This window comes from Falco rusticolus, chromosome 13 (genome assembly GCF_015220075.1).
Source record: "Falco rusticolus isolate bFalRus1 chromosome 13, bFalRus1.pri, whole genome shotgun sequence".
NCBI lineage: Eukaryota > Metazoa > Chordata > Aves > Falconiformes > Falconidae > Falco > Falco rusticolus.
Window position 1 is genome coordinate 12,772,590 of NC_051199.1, and position 19,868 is coordinate 12,792,457.

General features: G+C 38.8%; 1 protein-coding gene across 14 annotated transcripts in view; it reads right to left on the bottom strand.

The window, feature by feature from the left end:
* The window catches only part of TRIP12 (thyroid hormone receptor interactor 12), a 79,601-nt gene that overhangs the window by 34,466 nt on the left and 25,267 nt on the right, over positions 1-19,868 (bottom strand). For 10 of the 14 annotated variants that reach the window (XM_037407010.1, XM_037407008.1, XM_037407001.1 and 7 more), the window contains 4 exons: positions 18,528-18,674; positions 9,722-9,847; positions 7,974-8,773; positions 352-457 (listed from right to left, as the gene is read on the bottom strand). In XM_037407010.1, coding sequence (XP_037262907.1) covers positions 352-457; positions 7,974-8,773; positions 9,722-9,847; positions 18,528-18,625 — 1,130 coding nt within the window. In that variant the 5' untranslated portion in view covers positions 18,626-18,674. The remainder of the gene's footprint in view (positions 1-351; positions 458-7,973; positions 8,774-9,721; positions 9,848-18,527; positions 18,675-19,868) is intronic. The other 4 variants (XM_037407014.1, XM_037407013.1, XM_037407011.1 and 1 more) reach the window with 2 other exon arrangements.

Consider the following 19,868-nt stretch of genomic DNA (forward strand, 5'->3'; position numbering starts at 1 on the left):
TATTTTATTTTTCATGATGACAGTAGTTCAGCACATGCTCTCGTTGTGTTTAGTGGTTGTTTTTTAAAATCACCACCTCCCTAAGGAAAGAATTACTTAAACTTGTGATATAGGCTTTGTATGCATCTTCCCCTTCACCCCCACAGCTGAGGGACTTATTGAAGGTCTGACAGTGACACATTCTATGCGCTGTCCATAACAGTGGTGTGTAGAGTAACCCAGCAGGCCTGAAAAGCTGCAGCTAATTCTACAATAGCTAAGTAAGAGACAGACAAGCTCAGGTTTTATGTATGGAAGCAACATTCATGTCAACCACAGCAGTAATCTCGTTTCATTATCTTAATGTTTTACCTGGTGCTAGCACAGGAGCCCGTGGTCTTTTGCCGTGTGCTCCGCCGCAAACTGGGGAGCTCAGCAGGTGGTGATTCACTGCGCTTCTTCGTAGATTTTCTTAGACCTACATAATATTTTAAGAATCGTGAGGAAATCAGTTTTTAAATACACAGCAGTTCTACAAAGAAATGAAACTTCTACATACAGGAAACTTCTGTGTAGAAGAACATAAGAACCACAATAAGCCCACATTAGCTTCTAGTTACCTTAGACTAATTGCTATACTACTAAGAGAAATGCTCAGGTATTTACTTTTACTCATTATTTTGAAACAAGTAATATTAAACTTGAAGTTGTTACCTAGACACCTTTTCCTAACCTACACACTACAGTTACAGAAAAGCTTCCAAGTCTCTCACGCTAAACAGATAACACCTTACAGGATACAAGTTTATTATTTCCACTTATTTATGTTCAAACCACTTTTTTTAAAAAAAAAAAAAAAAAGATGACACTTCAGCTTTAGACAAAGAGAAAAGGAGAAATTACATTGTGGGGAGAGCAGTGGTGGTGGCATCTGTTCCCCCCCAGTAAATCTGTGCAGCATAAACTTAATCTTTTTCACTAGCTAAATCATAATTTTCAGTCAGTTTTATTCACATTAGTGTGGCTTAAGAATAACTACCTTAAATCAAAACCATGCGCCCCTCCAGGAATCAAACACTGCCAGTGTTGAGATCTGTGATGTGTATTATTTGTGCTCCTATTTCAACTACAGCTCTTCAACCCCTCTCACTGTCAAAAGGGCTTTCTTGAGGCAAGGAACCAAGCATATCTTCACAGCTTTGGAAAAGGAGTTCACATTTTTAATTTAGAAGCATTTGCACTGTTGGGAGGCTGACCCAACTGATATTAACTTGCTCTAGGCCACGAAGCCATTGTTCTGATAACACATCTCACTGCAGAACCAGGTAAACCTTAAACACACAAAACCCCCATGCAATACAACATACTCTGATAATAAGCACGGTTATTATCAAGCTGAAATATCCTATAATAACAGCTTCCAAACCAGAAGGCTGATAGTTAAGGTCAAAAATTAAAAATCCTCATCAGACCCAGCTCAACATTTCAGTCCCCCCATCTCTATAATAAATAAAGGAGAACCCCATAACATTCATTTTAGAGATACTATTACTAGAACAGATGTAAATAAATTTGAAAAGATGGTAATATTGGACCACTGCTCCCCCTTCTGGCAACAAAGCAGAAATAAAAAGATAGCAAAGTGCTATGTTTTTTGAGCACACTACCTATCAAACTGGCTCCTGTCTATTTCCTTAATCCTAAAACGTTTCAGGAATGCTGCCTTGTGGTACTGAGGGATGACATGTTCACTACGGAGCTTCTGACTGCGTATTTAACAGGAAAGGAAAAGTGATCTGAAAAACTATTACTGACCTGGTCTATAGTCCTTTCAAACACTATGCTAGACACAACACCACAATGCTGTGTGCAGTTGAATTCCCTGGAGATAAAGGTTAACCTGATATTTAGGTATTAGCACACACCTGATTTACTAACTCAAGAAATCTGGCAACCTTGGGAAAACAACAAGGTTTTGTACTTAATAGGCACCAAGCACTAAACCAAAGCCGGCCAGTCACCTGAAGCTTCAGATGGTCTGTATATACAGAACAAAATATGTAACTTTCTCAAATATTAAAAAAAAATATAATATTTTTACTACACACGCTTTCAAACCCAAAATTTAAGTTGCTATGACAAAAATACATGATGACTCGAATCCTATTTATATCCATAAGACATGGGGTGGGGGGAGTATGTTATAGATATGTAAGAGAAAACCAGTTTGAAACAGTTGTAGCAGGACCCCATGCCATAGCTACGTAAGCCTTTAAGCTGTAGAAGCGCACAGATACAAAACTACCCCTCGTAGCTGGTTATATTTTACAACAGAAAATGCATGCTTTAACTAGCACTAGGTATAGCACTGCATTACTCCACGAGTAAAACACGATTACCACTCTGAGTTCATATTATGTATACTGAAAAGCACGCTACTCAGTACGGTACCTGTAACAGTATGGTGAAGTTCTAAATGAGATGTGCTTTTGCTTTACCTTTACATCAGGGGTCCTCAAACTACGGCCCGTGGGCCGGATACGGCCTCCCAGGGTCCTCAATCCAGCCCCCGGTATTTACAGACACCCCCCGCTGGGGGTTTGGGGGGGGGGGGGGGGGGGGGGGGGGGGGGGGAGGGGAACCAAACAGCCGCAGATGACTGCCTGCCACTTCATCCGCGCGCCGGCCCCCTGGTTAAACAGTTTGAGGACCCCTGCTTTAGATAAATAAGTTAGTCACCCTGTTACAGTAGTAATTCAGTGGAAAAATTTAAAAATACATTTTAATTCTTTATGTCAGCATGCCACTTACTACTTCAAATCTGTGGGTACTGATTTTCAAGTAGTCAGACCTAAATATTAAGTAACTTGTTATCAGCTTAATAACAGACTATCAATGACACACCACACATCCACTCTAAGTGAAGTAAGGTTGACTGGATTTATATCAAAAAAGGATTTCTTCTAAGGGCAAAGGTTTCACAAAACAGCAGAGCTAGCTTAACAGCTTACTCTTGTTTAACAGTTTGGTACACTCATCTCTCATTGCTCCCAAACCGATTCCTAGATGCACAGAGCGCACACCACATATACACCTTCTCGTTCCATTTGTATTCTGCCAGTTCGGTGAGCTGAGCTTGCTTAACAAGGGTCAGATGAGCAGAGACACCAGGAAGCAGTAGGGCAATGAAGCTGTGAAATAGGTTGTCCTTTTCCGTAAGAGTCATTAAATTAGCCAACCACCTCTTTAAACTGAATTACCTCAATAAGAGGGTTTTAGAAAATAGGAAGAGTTACCCAGTTACTGCTTGGTGGATGAGTTGTACGTTACATCACAGCCTGAGCACCCAGAAGAGTTGAGCTCATTTTCTCCCGCTGCTCAGGAATAATGTTCTCCTTGTCAGCTCTTACTGCATGTTTCTCTTCCCGAGTCTTTACTTCTCTACCTCTGATGTATCTACAAGGGCACATACATGAACCTAAAACCTCAGGACTGCCAATTTCTTCAGCGTTGGACTGAACTTTCATCCTTTCATTCACATTGTCACCAAAATTTCATCCTCCATTAACACATTGCCAACGTGCACTCCTGCCTGAGTCAGTCCTGTATCTATAGGGGTTGCAGGAGGCTAACAGCCCCCAGCCTTCGCTGGCAAAGAGGGCAAAACCCACATTCAGAGAGATGCCCTGTGACTGCCTGACGAAGGACAACACCAGTCACACTGCCATAGATAGCAAGGGCTTTCAGAATTGGTTTGACATTCATCTCCAGAAGCTGTTTATTCAACATTATTTCTGTAATACACAGAACTATCAAGAGATCTGTTTCAAAGAGCTAGTAAGACTTATGAACAGAGATGGACTTTTAATAAACCAGAAGAAAGTTATCTTTAAGCAGTTCATATTCAGTAACTGCATAAGCTTCAGAATTAGAGCACAGGCATAGGTTTCCTTATGGCAAACTGATCTGTTGCTGATGCCATGACATCATCCTATTTGCATGCCAAACACTCATGTTAATGACTCAGAAGGAAAACAGACCCAAACAGGCTAAACCTGAAACAGCATAGCCTAACAGAAATCAAACAAAACAAACAAAAAAATCTTAAGAACATCTTCACATTTAAGTGTGTTTTCTGGTCAGCATTTTTTTAAAAAAGCATTTTTTGTTGCATGAAAGAAACAAGTCCTGAATGCAGCTGTACTGCATTCACTTGAAGTCTGAGTGTATTCCCCAAGCCAAAACAAAATCAGTCAAACTTTTACAGTCCGTAACCTGAAAAGCCCTTATTTTGCAGTTCAGAAAGATAATCAGTAGAGATTTACTTGTTCAAACTGCAAGTTTAGACTCCAGATTGGCTCCTGTGTTGGGCTGCTCTCCTCCTCATGCAATAAAGATGGGGTGAAAATAGTTGTGGCAAGGGAAAACTAGACAGCCTCCTGTTGCTCTAATACTCCACTATTCCCCTCCCTCAGTACCAACCCAGATGTTCCCAGCTCTATTATAGCCCCACAGAGCCCATCACTGCAATTAAACCTTCTCCAAACCAGTCACCTTATTGCCTCAATCCTAAACCCACAATTCTTAAGGCTCTAACAACCATCACAGAGACAGTACTGTCACCCACAACCCCAAATAAACTGTTCCAGAGCTATTTTCAGATTCTTTTCTTCCTCACTTCTGCCAAATCCCTTGAAGCCAAGAGTCATACATCATTCAGGCTCTTGTGTTCACCTTCATGTGGCTTTCTAGTATATCCCAATAACCTCTCCAGCTCTGCCCACTGCCACCCCCAGGGTCTTAAACTATTAGGTAGAGACTTCTCAGTCAGGGACAGCTGTGCTAAGTTACCCTGCCTTCATCGCTGTCCTAGTCATCACTGCCAGCTTCTTCCTACTTAAGGGCCACAAGACACCACACACAAAGGACAGTAAAGATCTCCATAACAACAGAGACACAATTAAGCTTGGTTTTATACTGTTACATAATCAGTGAGATGACCCAATTTGCAACATTGTAAAAAAGCCCCTACAAAATATAGGGCTTGAAAGGGATGTCAAAATAGTCAAATCAAGAGAGCAAAACATGGAACTTGCTTTTTTTCCCCTGTCAAAAAATATTCAGCTACAAAAAGAGAGATGAAAAACTTTAGTCTAGCCTGTTTTTGCTCTTCCAACAAGTTCTACGGCTGTTACTCAGTGATATCACTGCTCAATTACAGATTGCTGTACAGCTGAAAACCTTGGAAGTCACCTCGGCTGCATTTAACACCTATTAATTATCCAGTGAGGACCAGACAAGAAACCTCAGGGTTTTGCCCTCCAATAGGTGAAAGTTTTCTGCAATGATGGCAACCACTTCTCTCCTCATTCTCTTCAGTAGACTAAGACAGCTCAGCTCTTCTGGCTTTTCTTTAAAGACCACAACTACTAATAATTCTTTTGTACTTCCTGAAATGCAATACCCCACAGTGAACAGCACTGCATTTATACAGACATGACTGACCATGTACTAGCAAGAATAATCTCCCCTCTCTTCCCACTTTTCTTCCTAGAACCACTCACACACATCATCTTTCCTGCAATTTTTGCAGCTCCTTGAAGAGCTATGCTTGCAGCTTTGTTTTTGGTTTATCTGCCTCTACTTCTATAAGCCCCATTTCAAACATCTGTTTGATATTATGCTCCTATGCAAGCCTACCAAGTTTTAGCTTTCACTTTCTACACAGGATTACTATGACTTCTAAGGACACGTTTCCAGGCAGAGAGCTATACACCTCTCAATAATTTAGATCACTTTGCCTTACTGCTTTAGAAAGCTCTAGGATGTTAGTATCCATGTGAAAAAATCATCTATTCCTGCTTCCTTATCCTCTAAGGGTACTAGCGTGCTACAGAAAATTAATTTGAACTTAACCATTCTTCCTTAAAAACCTACACTGGAGGTTTATTTTCTTACTGCTTTCTTGACACCTCTCAACATTATCCAAAATGTGTATTTTGTTAAAGTATTTGTCCCAACATTTGAGTTACTGAAGCTGTATGACAGACTTTTCCTCTAAGAGCTCTACACTAATAGTTACCGTTGATTCCAAGATCACTTCAATCTGTTGTCAAAGAGCTCTAATGCACTATTTTTCAAACAGTGAGACTATTTGAAAATAACACAGTTTAACACTTCTATTCTAGGTTGAGTTCTTACTTTAAGTGGTATTCAGTATAGCAATGATATTCAATATAATAACCATTGGAATAAGTTTTGATGCAATCTACAGTAAAATGAAGAGGAATCAGATGTTTCAGACTTCTAGCATCACCTGTTACTACTTTTCTTTCCCCCTCAAACTGGGACACCATCTAGAGAAAGTAACTTCTGAGTCTAGAAGCATTCCTCACCATGCTTTGTGTCCCCTACTGGTGACATTTTATACATATACACACAAGCCTTATAGTCCATACCAACTTGGTTTTGTGACATACACTTGAATGTCTTAGTTCAACTTCAGTTTATCTTTTTGCAAGAGATCACTTTCAAGTCATGACAGAGCTAAAGCCAGTCAAGCTAGCTTTCTCAGGACATTCTTTGTGGAGACAGTTTAGGCTCATCTTCTCAATGCTGTTTTTCAAGTCATTCTCCACACACTCCCTTTACATTGTGCTATCCCACCCTTTCCCTTCTCAGTACTTGCTGAAATTTTGTCACTTGCCAGTAACTTGCTGCCTTCACTCTCTTGATAGAGTTAATTCTTTCTCCTCCCTGTTGATTGTCCTCATTGCTGAAAAGTTGCCTGTGACAGACTTAGCTAAGAACTTGTGGGTGGGTCAGTCCCATTCTTGCCCGATTCCTATGCACTTCCCTCTCATTCCACTCTGTGGATTCAGAGTTTTGACTCTGGAATTCATCACCCATGAAGTCTTGAACCATGGAGCAGGTAGAGAAAAGCTTGCTACAAAAATGTAACTCCTCTCCCCTTCCCCAATGCTACTCTTCCTCAATTAGGTTAGGGCATTCCAGAATCAGTACTCCAGACACACAAGTTATCCAAAACAAGCCTGTTAGGTCAATTAAATCTACACATAAATTGCTTATACAGGAAGACAACCAGTTGCTCTTGTTTATTTCACATATTTCCTGCATTAGTATGAGCTATAGACATGCCCCATTTGGGACAGGCTACTTGCGACCATACACAGAGAAAGGAACAACAGTAAGCAAGCTTAAGAATCCAACTTCTTAAATCAAGTTTTAAAGAATACATGTTATAAGCATGTTATATAGTACACAAAGGCAGCATAACACATTTAAAAAAAAAAAACCACTTTGTTCAAAGCAACAGAGCCACAAAGGTATCTGCACACTGGCAAGCAGGTGCTCTGCTTGGAGACAGCCTGTATTTCTTAGTGACAATTTCCAAGAACAGAGCCTGCTATTCAAATTCAGTGGCAGAGAGGACATGTTTTGTAAGAACAAAAAGATAAAGTGACTAACATCTGAGGCACTAGGTACACTAGGTTTAAAAGATTACTGGTTTTGAAGTAGTATCAGAGAAGATATTCTCACAGTAAGGAAAAATGAGGTAAGCGGGCTTGAAACGAGAAATCACATTATCTACTTGTTTTCAATCATTTAACATCCCCACTTCAGGACAGATAGCTTAAGTAAAAGAGGAAAAACAGAAATCTGACAGGAAGAACAATCAAGAGTTTTATAGCATACATGTTCCCATCACAACACTCAACTATTTTGCATATTTTTTTAATATTGATTTACAAGACAGAAGCAAATTAAACTTATAGAACACTGACTGTATTGAAGTAATTTGCTTTAGCTGTAAATAATTTCAGTCACTCCTTTACTTAAAAGCTCAGCAGAACACACTAAAAGTAAATTTCTTTAGGAAGATCACAAGAAGATCACTAAAAACGATAGAAATTTTTGTTTAGAAGACTATTTTAAAACATACATGCTTATTCTTCCACAAAAATAGGACTTACTTGCTAGCTTAGCCTGTAGTCCTGAAGGTCCAGGTTTTGATGTCTCCGACTTGGAAGAGCCTGGTAGAGACAGTTTTGTTTTAGGGAGACTGACTTTTGGGCTGAATCGAGCAGCCCAATCAAACTTTGAAGAGCCACCTGTTTTACTCTGTTCTTTGTCCCTGCTGCTCCTTCTTGGGCTGGGGCTGGATGCAGAACGGGAACGTCTAGCCTTATTCTGGTCCTTTCCTTGTTTCACTCTGGCACCCTGAGGAACAGCAGAAGCAGCAGAGGCAACAGCAGAAGAGGAGGAAGATGTGGAAGCTGAAGAAGAAGAATCAGTGATGGTGCTACACCCAGCTTTGGCTGAGGTCACTGATTTTGAAGCCAGCTTGGAGAGTTTTGCTGACTTCTCCTCAGCGCCAGTTGATTCAACTGCTGAACCACTCTTTATACAAGACAGATTTTCTGTCCTTTTCCTTTTCAGACTTCGGGAGCTACCAGCAGCTCCACCCTTTCTGGTGTGAGCCTTGCTTGTTGATGGCAATTGTGTGGACTTCTGCTGTTCTTGGTCTAAATGTCTTCTTTTAGATTTAGTATGTGGCTTCTTAGTTTCCAAGGAACTTTCAGTGTGTTGAAGTGCTTTGGGTCTTTTAGCAGAGCTAGGAGAATCGGTCCTCCTGTAATCTGAACTAGCACTGCGTTTAACTCCTCGAGAATTGTCTTTCTTAGGCACTTGCCCCGTTTTTTCCTTTTCTGAAGTATTGACTGTCTCTGGATCTTCTTGTTGTGGTATTAAAACAGTAGATGAACTACAGCCTCTGTAGAAGTAAGCAAGAACAGTGTTAATGTTGAACTCTAGAAACCTCACAGTTGCAATAGTTTTGCAAAATAAATGTCAGCGTTCTCTAATAATAAAGGAAACATCAGGTAAGATTATTATTGTTGATTATTAAGTTTACATTGAAACAAGAAAAAAATGCCTGTATGAGAACAGTCATGGCAAATCTTCGCTAGCATGAAAATTAGAACAAATTGCACAGTGCTCTGCTTTTTTTAATGAGGAAGATATGAGGTAACTTGGGTAGATTTTACTATCTGATTTTTTTTAATAGGTACGTCGAACTGATAAAAAAAAGGAAAAAACTCCAAGCCTTGAAGCTATCATCTGAATGTTTGAGAATCTAAGTCCCACAAGAGCGTAAAGAGTGTTCAGTCATGCATAACTAGTCATAACTGGATTCTAGTTAAGGAAGACTCTTAATGAAAAGGTAGTTTCACCATCTTGAAATCGATGGCAATTAATCACACACAAAAATGGCAAAATCCCCTTCTACATGATAGAAAACTGTTCCAGTGCATGTATAGCAGAAGTACACAAAAGGCAGTCAAAGCGCGACCAAGATTACTACCCTGAACACAGGCATACTTTAGATTATTAAATGTTTCAATTCATACTGGACATTGCTCAGAACTCCTTGGGCAATCTTCCCCCCACATGAAGTAGGAAGAGGAGAAAGACTGTGCAAGTTTTCCAGTACTAGTTACGCAGAAATCATTTCCTCCCCATCACTGATGTAATGCTCTTAGTTGGTAAATTATAAAAAGAAACAAAAATAGAACGTGAAACACTGAAACCTATCCACTGAATGCAATACCTGGATTAGTTAAAAATCTATCAGTCATACATTTCATAAGCACTCTGTATAACTATACACAGTTGTGAAGCTCATAACACTGGTTAACATATGAATATGAAGTGCAATTACCTTTTAGAAAAGTGTCCCTTGGACTGTTCAGAAGTAGTATTAGACTGCACTTTGGGTGTCTTTGAAATGGATTTTCTACTCTCAGGAGGGCTATGTGCCTTATGTTTTGCCTGCCCAAAATGTGACCTGTCAGCAGAAAGTCAAAACAGAAAGCTATCAGGATTCCAAGACACATACAAACCCGCAGGTGGAACTATTATTTGCTTTTTGGACCATTTATAAATAGTAGTTTATAGCTTCAGATTTTTACATATCAACACCTAACATCAAAGCGACATTTCAAAAGAATCACCTGGTACAGTTACAAATCACTACCATTTTAACTGCGTTGTAAAGCACATGATTATTTAGTAGTTTTAGATGTATACAACATTCTCACATCTGAGCTGTGCAGATAAAATTCAATTTTTTCTGTTGTGCAGTTACAGAATTATTCACTTAAACATTAAGGTAGCACAGTAAGGCACAAGATTAGAGCACCTGTCAAAGATGTCTTCTCATAAACAGATACATACTCATCAACCTCAAGATTTCATGTGTTAAGACTTTATCCAGCTACAAGTTTTTAAAAGTTTGTCTCTTGGCTCTTGAGTTTAACAAAATCAATTGCTCAGAATAGGAATGCAACCAGCTCGACTCAGTAGGAAAACTCAACCCCGCCAGTTATTTTCTGACTGCAGATCCACCAATTCAAAGGACTGGGAGCCGTTTGGTAACAGCTGAAGTAAGAGGAATGAAGAAATGCACGCTAGCAAGGAAGGCAGCCAGATGAGACAGAAAACCTGTGATGTCAGAAAAAGACACACAGAGAAAGAGTTTCACATCAAGAAGCCACAACAGATCTTCCAAGCAGCTTTCAGCTACATGCAAAAAAATTGTATTGTATGCAAAGAACTGTATTGTATTAACTCTGACTTTAGGGCAAAGATCATACTATACCATAGATAAAATTTAAGTCTTAAGTTATATCTTTATATATTCCACACCTATCTTCAAAACCAATCAGAATTATCATCTGCAAGACTCAGGGACAGCTCATCAGCAGTTAAAACAGCATAGTATAAATAACTGCCGAGGCAAGAGACATCTTATTTGTACTTCCCTGGATAAAACACAGTTTTGACTCAGCTGCCACCAGGAAAACTCTACTGCTCATATACTTCCTACACTGAAACCCCAAGCACCGCTAACTTTAATGAGGCTTCAAACTAGCCTAGTATCAGTGCTGGAAGAAGCAACGTTTCAGAGTTAAACAACTGCTGAGTACATGCTTATACTATTAACCTAGGCTATCTAGTTCTTTGAGTTGAGCTATGCAAACATCTTTGAATCATATAGGGGAAGGGGAGAAATGTAACTTCAGATTTCAGTGTCCTGATCCAACCCATGACCCAAAACACCAAAATGTTTAGGCCAAAAGAGTAAGTGGAAGAGGAAGAAGAGTTCCACAAGCTTTCAAACAGCTTCTTCCAATCAAATGCCAGAAATCCAGTACCAAAGGCAGACCTAAGCCTGCTATTGACCAGGGAGTTTCACCATCCTCTTAATGATTTCAACATGAACTTTAACATAACCCTTAGTACCAAAAAAAAAAAAAAAAACCACCACCAAAAAAACCCACACCTAACCACCTAAGTGACAACCACATGATTATCTGCCTACAGAGGCTAAGTGGTAAAACTTCTGTAACATGACTGTTTTTCTTGAAAACTTTCCTTCCTCTGTTTATTCCCCGCCCCCCCCCCCCCAAGTATTCTCATTTAATCAGTTTTTCAAACTGATGAATGGACCTAGACAGCACAGATGCAAAACTTCCTGTGACTCACCTAAGAGCATAATAGTCTGAAAATATCAGATTAACAGCATCTTCTCCATACTCCAGTAATCTGTTTTTATTTCTCATACTAGAAGAAATCATTTTTGCTATCAAAAGCAAGTGAAATAAAATAGTTAGATCTTTAGCTCACAATAGCAGATCCATCAAGGTAAACTTGGGAATAGTTTCACCTAATCTTGAGTGTTTAGATTTTCCTTCTCCCAACAAAAGATTAAGGCGTGTAATTTAATTTTCCCCTTGAAATGTTTTTATTATGGGAGGAACAGGAGTTATTACATAATTTACACTTGGCATGAATCTCATTTTTTATGTAAGCTAACTGATCAGGGTTCATTTATTCTAAATATATTTTAAAAGGCTATTTTACCTTAAAATTTTTGGTTTGCTTCAATCAGAACTGGATTTAACCTAGTGCTTTAAGTATTCACAGAACACAAACCATTGGAGATCTTTTCAACTAAAATATAACTAAAGCAATATATCAAAACATCAAGTACTTAAATCTTCCACTGAAGAGTTTCCACCTGTTCCAGGCGTCTCCACTTTCACCTTTAAACCCTTCAGGTTCTTAGAAATTTTACAAACATGATTTCATACCAACAGCCGATTTATATGGACCAATAGAGCTACAATCATAGCCTGGGGATCGTGAATACTGTATCGTGCAGACTATTTGCACTTGCTTTATTTTCTTTATCCATCTAACTATCAGTAGAAATAACACTCATAGCCAGAGCAGAAAGGTTACACTAGAAACATGAGGAGTTCAAATGACAAAGATTTTTTTTATTGTTCTAAAGACCTACACTGTGCTCTCACTTTTCATTGAGTTTAATCATTCACCTTGTATGCGTTGCAAAGAAGAGGTACACAATAGCAACTGTACATGTAGTAGCATGTCAGTTAAAAACATGACATTAAATCCCTTTCTCTAAGGTCTGTATGATAGCAAGCAGATTGACAATTTGGAGAGACTGCAGGATTGAGTTAAGACAACTTTAGCCATACACCAACTAACAAGTATCATTGTCCCAATTTATGTTAAGGTTGTCACAGCTTGTTTAAGGTCTCGTTAAAAGTTAACTTACATACAAAGGTAGTTAGAATAGTCTGAGCTAGAAACAAAAGCGCAATGCTTGCAGAAGTGCGTGCTATGAAAGGTACATAGGCAGCTGGAAGATTAACTTTTGTTAAAGGTTGTAAGGTACCAGTACTTTTGACCATAATTCAAGGCCTTTAATTCATAACTTACCCAGTTACATGCTCTTTATTCTTTTCCATTAATGTATCCTTCATTCAGAAGCCTCATTTAAACAAATATTCCAGCAACAAGTATTTTGAGAGGCTAAGCTCCTCATTAATGATGAAAAATAAGTTAATTTTTTATGAGCTTCTGTTCATCCATTTCCATTCACAAGGGCAAATCAAGGAAGACTGAGCCTTGCTGCACCTGCAAGTGTTTTGGCGTTTTTGTTTGGGTTTTGGGGTTTGTTTTTTTTTTTTTTTTTGCTTGTTTCTGGTCCATCCGCACCCCCAACTTAAAGACAGTTTCATGACTTGCTCCAAAGCTTCACTCAACTGGACAAAACTGTCTGCTGATATGCATTTCAATTCACAAGCAGACACTCAATTCAGAGTAACACAGAGAAGTTGACAAGTGACCCACCATTTAGTTTGCAGTGTTTATATAAAAACAATCTCATGGAAACTGCCAGCCCTTAGCCTTCCTTAGCAAAACCGTAATAAAAAAACAACTTGAACCTGTCCTCAAAGAGTTACTCTGTACATATTAAAAAAAAATACCTTTTGAAGTTAGTTAATAGACAAAATTTCACCTACAGTCATGTCCATCAGCAGCTAAAAGTGAGGTGTTAAATGCTTCCAAAGATGAAGTCTACAAAACTAAACAAACACCCTTTTACTTCTGTCAAAAGTGAGATAAATAAAAGCAAAAGCACAGATTAAATAAACCATGTAAGGAAAACCTACTGTCTCTCCTCAGAAATACTCCATCTTCTCCACAGATTCAAACATTAAGTGTAGTTTTTACACAAGTCTCAGGTAAGATATTAACAGTTACTATATCAAGACTGGTCCAAAACCAAACGTTTTTGGCCTACTTCTTGTTCAGGAGTAAGGTAACTGACAAAAGCATTCTTCTTGCTTTAGTATTTGAAAAAGGTCAGTCCAAAGTGTTTTGCAGATTCTGTTTATACCAATGCCCTCTATATAGGCAGCTAACAAGGATCTATTATTTCTCATTTAGCCTTCCACCTCAAATGCAAAAGAACACATACATATTATATTCTGAAAACTTCACAATTTTTATGAAGTATCATACTTTCACATAGAACTGCAACACCACAGCATTTATGTCAAATTGATATCCTGCTTAAATACTGCTGTTTCTAAAGATTTCAGAAGAGTGACAATCAGCAGATTGAAGTGGTCCCATGTACTAGAATACTTACTTGTTTTAACTCTTTTTTTAATGGCATGAGATAATAGAGGTGCTTATTTTTCAATTACTCCATACCAACATTCTGAAACTGCCCATAACTGAAAGGAACAGTCAACTGCACCACTTTCAGAAAAGATCTTGTTGTGTGTCTCTCAATATCACTTCCAAATTGCTCCCATTCAAAGTAAATACTATGGCATCACTGGGAACTTAAGCCACAAGGGCACAATTCTTCAATACACAATGGTTACAATATAGATACAGTCAAGAAAGTGACAGTAAATACCTTCTACCCCCCACCCCTCCTGCCCCCCAACTCAGATTAATGCATCTGCTTCCCACTCATCTTTGGTTTACTGCTACAAAAGGAAGCTTTAGTACCATAATTGCTTCCTACAAACCTACAAAGAGTCACCCTTTAGTGGAAAGTGCTGCAAGAGATAGTTCAGAGAAGGTTCATGCTGTACACTTAGGAAGGTGCCATCCTATCAGTAACTCTAAATTAGGAGGATAACACTGAATACTTTTCAATTTGGTAGTAAAACCAGTAAGAATGATAATATCCACAAGAGCAGAGTCATCCAAAGCACAGAGTTCTTTCAACATCACTACTGATGATAGAAAATGGACATATTAGTCCAACTTCACCAAGGCCAGTTTGGTTATGTGCATACATGGAGAGCAAAAACAGTTCACCAGTTTACAAATCTGTTTTCAAACACACACCTCACTTCTTTTAAAGAAAGCCACATATCATAGATGCTAAGTTTACTTCCAATTTGTGCTACAACAATCTTTCTACACTGCCTGTGAGCCTAGCATCAGTTTGCTTTTTAAAAAAAGGCAACTGTAAAAATCAAACACTCAAATGTCCTATGAGGTTACTGTGTTGAGTGTAAAATTGCTAGTAAAACTCCAGCAGAAAACACTCTCTCATTTCAACTCATTTCCCCCACTCATTTCAACTACAAGTACAGATGTTATTAGATTGGTATCAAATAAGCCCAGTCTAGAGGAAAACAGGTTTGCATTGCTTCCAGGTTAATTTCCAAAGTCTTCATGCAAGTGACTGGTAGCCACTGAGCAAGCTAACTTGATAAGTTAACAAAAGGCCTTTAAGCTGCAAAGAGGTCAAAGACTATAGAAGGACATGCATTAGCATTTCAGCTTAGAAGTGATGTCACTCTCCAGCCTCTCTCCTTTTTAACGCCTTCCTCAGCTGAAGTCTATTGCAGTGTTCACTCCAGTCAGAGGGTAAGAGACAAAGTTAAGGCTGTTACCATTTGGCTATACAACCACTCACATTAGATTTGTGGACTTCACATTAAAGCCTAAAATCATGGTACGAGTGACAATCTGCACAAACTGCAAACTTTTGTTGCTTAACTTGTATTTTGAAAATGCATGCACCTTAGCCACAAGACAGCTTTAAGAAAAAAGCTGTTGCATTTCCACCATTTAGAAAGCTATTTATATAAAGCAGAAATATAACCAAGTACACAAGTTCAGACAGCATCAAAACTTGTCCTTGCTCGAAGGGTTATGATTGCGTATCTATGACCAAAGTGAAGTAACCTTCCCCAACACTTTAGTAGGTGTGGCCCTTAAGTTTGCTTATAAACTTTGTGGCTTATTTTAGGCATGAGGCAACAACCCTTTACAGACTCACATTACTGCTTAACTCCCTCTACAATACTAGTTTTTTGGAGCAAGGGGGGCAGAGGGGAAATTTTCCTCTGTGTGTATGTGTATTTTTGGGGGTTGTTTTTTAATTAAAAAGTGGATTTAGAAGCAGGTGAATAACATCTCATTGTCTGCACAATGACATCAACAAGTAGTACAAATCAACAAAAGAAAATCTGTAAAGCAAGCTAGTTGCCATTACCATCTCTATACACTTCTATGATTTCTACCCCAAAGCAGGCCAGATTAAAACCACAAGTGACCAGGATGCATGAACTGCTCTCCTAGAGCACAACTTCCAGTTTAGTTTCATCCAAAACAATTCCAATTTAATCACTCCAAGATTATTCCATGATGTTAGCCAAAGCACAGCAGGTGAGGATAACAGGCTTGCTTCAAAAGAACATTCCAAACAAACTAAAATACTAACATAGATGCATCTTAAGTTCACAGTTATTTGCACAACATGAGCATATCATTGAAACGGGTCTTTCTACAGTTAGTTCATTCTACTTAAATGATTTCACAGCTGAAATGGAAGCGTTTCACTTTACAGATGACAAATGCAAGAAAAAATGACTGAAAATGTTCGTGTCTCAGGTGCCCCCAAGAAAACTTATGTAGGAAGAGGTGTGTTGGGGTAGGGGAAGAAGTTGTTCACTGGTTTGGGGTTGGTTGGCTGTTTTTAGATACAGCAGCTAAAGCAGCATGTATCACCAGAGTACAGCAAGGCATAATGAAGAGGGTATATCAAGCTGTGATCTCTAGATATGTCTATGTGCTGTTCAGCAGCAGAATTATAACACAATATCCCCCTGCATACTAGACGCATAGAAGGATGTGACCTGATGCTTATGTCTAAAGACAGGCAACCAGAGAGTAAGTGACTGTTACCTGAGTGCCTGTCTACCTCCATTTAATTTAGAAAAAATTTCAAGGACTCTATAGATGTCTTATATCATTCCTTGTACAATAGCCATTTCTGCTCAGCAGCTTACTGAAGAGGAGATACAGAAGACAGCAGAAGAAACTGAAATCATTATAAATTTTATATTAACCACCATGCTTTATCCAGGTCTTTTTATACACTTTGCCAACCAAACATGCTTCTTCAAAGATGGAAAGGTAGGGGAGACCACATTTTCAAGGAAGACTTTAAGCTTCCATCCTCGTTACTAAGCAAAGAGCTTTGGCTCCAATAAAGGTCTAACATAGCTCAAGAGTGCAGTACAGTCTTGCTCCTGAAAGTCTGATGGACACAGATTTGGTGAGGAGTGGAAGAGGTGCAGACATCTTAAGACAAGTTGCATCTTAAATCACTGTGTGATAGCATAAGTAGCAGATCACAATACACCAAAACACCAGATGAGTAACTTTCTCACAAGAGAACAGTGCTACCCCTAAAATTCTTCAATTTGTCTGACTTGCTGTAGAGGTTCTGTCTTGCATTCTGCTATAAAATCTGAATAAACAGTAGATATCTGAAGAAGAACCCCCCACACCATGCCCAAATAACTTGCTTCTAATTATTTATTCTAGGCAGAGGGTTATTCACCCCAGGCCAAATTCAGTGTAAAGAAAAGAGTTGGTAGGGCAATATCTAACCTCAACATCCATTCAGATATAGAGGTAACATGGAACAGACAGAATGGAATGAAAGGTTCACTGTGCCTCAGTTAAACAGGTATTCTCCAAAGCAATTCTAGCTTGCAAAATAATCAGCTACATAACACAGCAACTTTCCTCTCTCTATGCTACAGCAGAAGCCCAGGACAGAAACCTTGTGTTTATCATCTGGTTTTCCATTTGTACAGTAGACCAGTTCAGAAAAAAGTGAAGCTGTGTTTTGCAGACTGAATTATTCCCCACAAGGTTCCTTAGAAGAACAGCTGTTCTCCTTCATCTATTCAACAGTGATCTTGTTCTCAGTCAGACTTTGTACTAGTAAGAAATACACCTTGTCTTCATTATATGTTATGGCCTGATTTCTTCACAGTAACAAACTTTTTTGTTTTAAAATATTGCAGGTCAGTGGCACAATACTCTTATACCAAAAAACCCAAGGCCAAGATACATACATTAAAATGACTGCACCAGAAACACCTGAAGAAGTAGAATACAGACAGATGCTGCCTACTATAATACTATAACCTTTCTTCACTAGACTAATATTTTAACAAAATTCAAGGGAGACTTATCCATACAGGCTACACTCAGATGAAGACTCTTAATTCCTTAAAGGACATTGCATTAATTATACAGTCAGCATCCAGATATAAGTTTCAAGGATCTTCTTTGTTCTGCATTGTAGAGCCAACCACTTACAGAACAAATACAACCTGGCCCACTTGTTCACTCAAAGTACAAGTATATTAAAGGATGGCAAGCCTTTTTTTCTTAAATTATTCAAATGTGCACAGGATTAATATGCAGCACCAGGCAACACAGAGGTGCCAGTTACTCAGACTTCTGTGACAGGGCACAGATACTCCCAAATTTCACATACCAGAGTGTCCCTGTCCCATTCCCCCACATAGTTTTGTTACCCAGAAAGGAAGAGGGGGAATGAATTCGAAACTACCTGTTACTTGTGAAATACAGCTCAGTTATGCTTTTTCCCCATAAAGCTACTACTGCTATGCTGAACATGCATGATAGCCAGTTATCCATGTTTTCATCCCATGCAATAACAGTACAGATAGCATTTCAGGGGCAAAAACATTTCACTAAGTTTCAGTGCTTGGACTGCAGGGTGGAAGACTTCAATTAAATCACATCCATTTTGCTTTTATATATTAGAACACAGTCATAAATAACAGTCATACCTTCCTCCTACTGCGTCGTCTTGTGGCTGGGCCCCAGCAGTGTTCCTCTGTGAACGTCGCAGTGACCCCCCTGGATTGTTATTAGGCCGGTTGGACATTGGCACCTCTCTCCTGAAGGGACATACCCTTTCTAGACACTATCATTCACTGAAAGAAAAGAGAGATACAGTTGTAGGACACGTGACATGAAGACTCACAGCCATGCCTGAAGAGGCATGTGCAAAACACAAAAAACTTAAGACAAAAACCTTTAGGCAATTTTTAGTTACGACATACAGGCCAAGATTCTTCTCAAGAGCATTTAGATCCTTGATACAGAGCAACCACTTTTCTGTATATATAGCATACAGATGACCTATTGAACTAGATGACCTTTAAAAGGTCTGTTCCAACCCAAATTATTCTATGATGACATGCTTCTTTTCTGGCACGTGTCTATTTTAAGGAGACAAAGACAAATGCGGTTTAGGAGAACCTGTATTTGTCAACATTAAGACAAAGCACACTGACTAGGAAAACTCAATGCTTGACAGAGCAATAGTATTCCAGTATTTTAACTCATTGTGGGAGATGACAATGACAGTTTCAGGAATAATCAGCAGTATCCACAAGATTACAGACGTAAACTACCGTGCTTGTAAAACAGCTGCTTTGTCTAGTCAGATTTATGCAACTGTCATTTGTGTAAAGAAAGACACACAGTAATTCCGGAAAAGAGATCTAGCTATAATGAGCAAGACCTTCTTACTCATGAGAGCTTAATTAGCAGGAAAAGGTATCTGAGACAGAAGAATTAATGAGTGTACAGAATTATTTTAAAAAATAATCAATTATGACTTTGTATTACTACTTTTGGAATTGCTTTGTGACTGCTACAGGTCTATATGTATTATTTTGGTAGTTATTTATGGAAGACTACCATAACACCCAGCTGCAGTCCCCAGAAACAGAGATATTTCAAGAACAAGCCTCACTTCACTGAGAAGCTAAGGTAACTTTCATATCCTGTGCTAAATTGGTATTTCTATATAGACAGCATAGCAACAGGACCACAACTAGCAAATCCAGTTTTACTGTTTCTGATTGTGTGGAATCTGGTAAAAAAGGTATTTGCAGGTGAAAAGAGTCATAAGAAGGAAAAAAAAAAACCAGGTTTAAGAACACAATAGTCTATATGCTGACTCAGTACCTATTATATCTATAGCACAGTAAGCAAGAAGTCTGCCAGGGAAAAGTTTAAAACGTTTCAGCTACAGATAACTGGAGGCATTTGAATTTGAACTGAGCCTTAGTTAAATAACTCTCAAGATCTGGCATTGTCAGTAAAGCCAGACAACACTT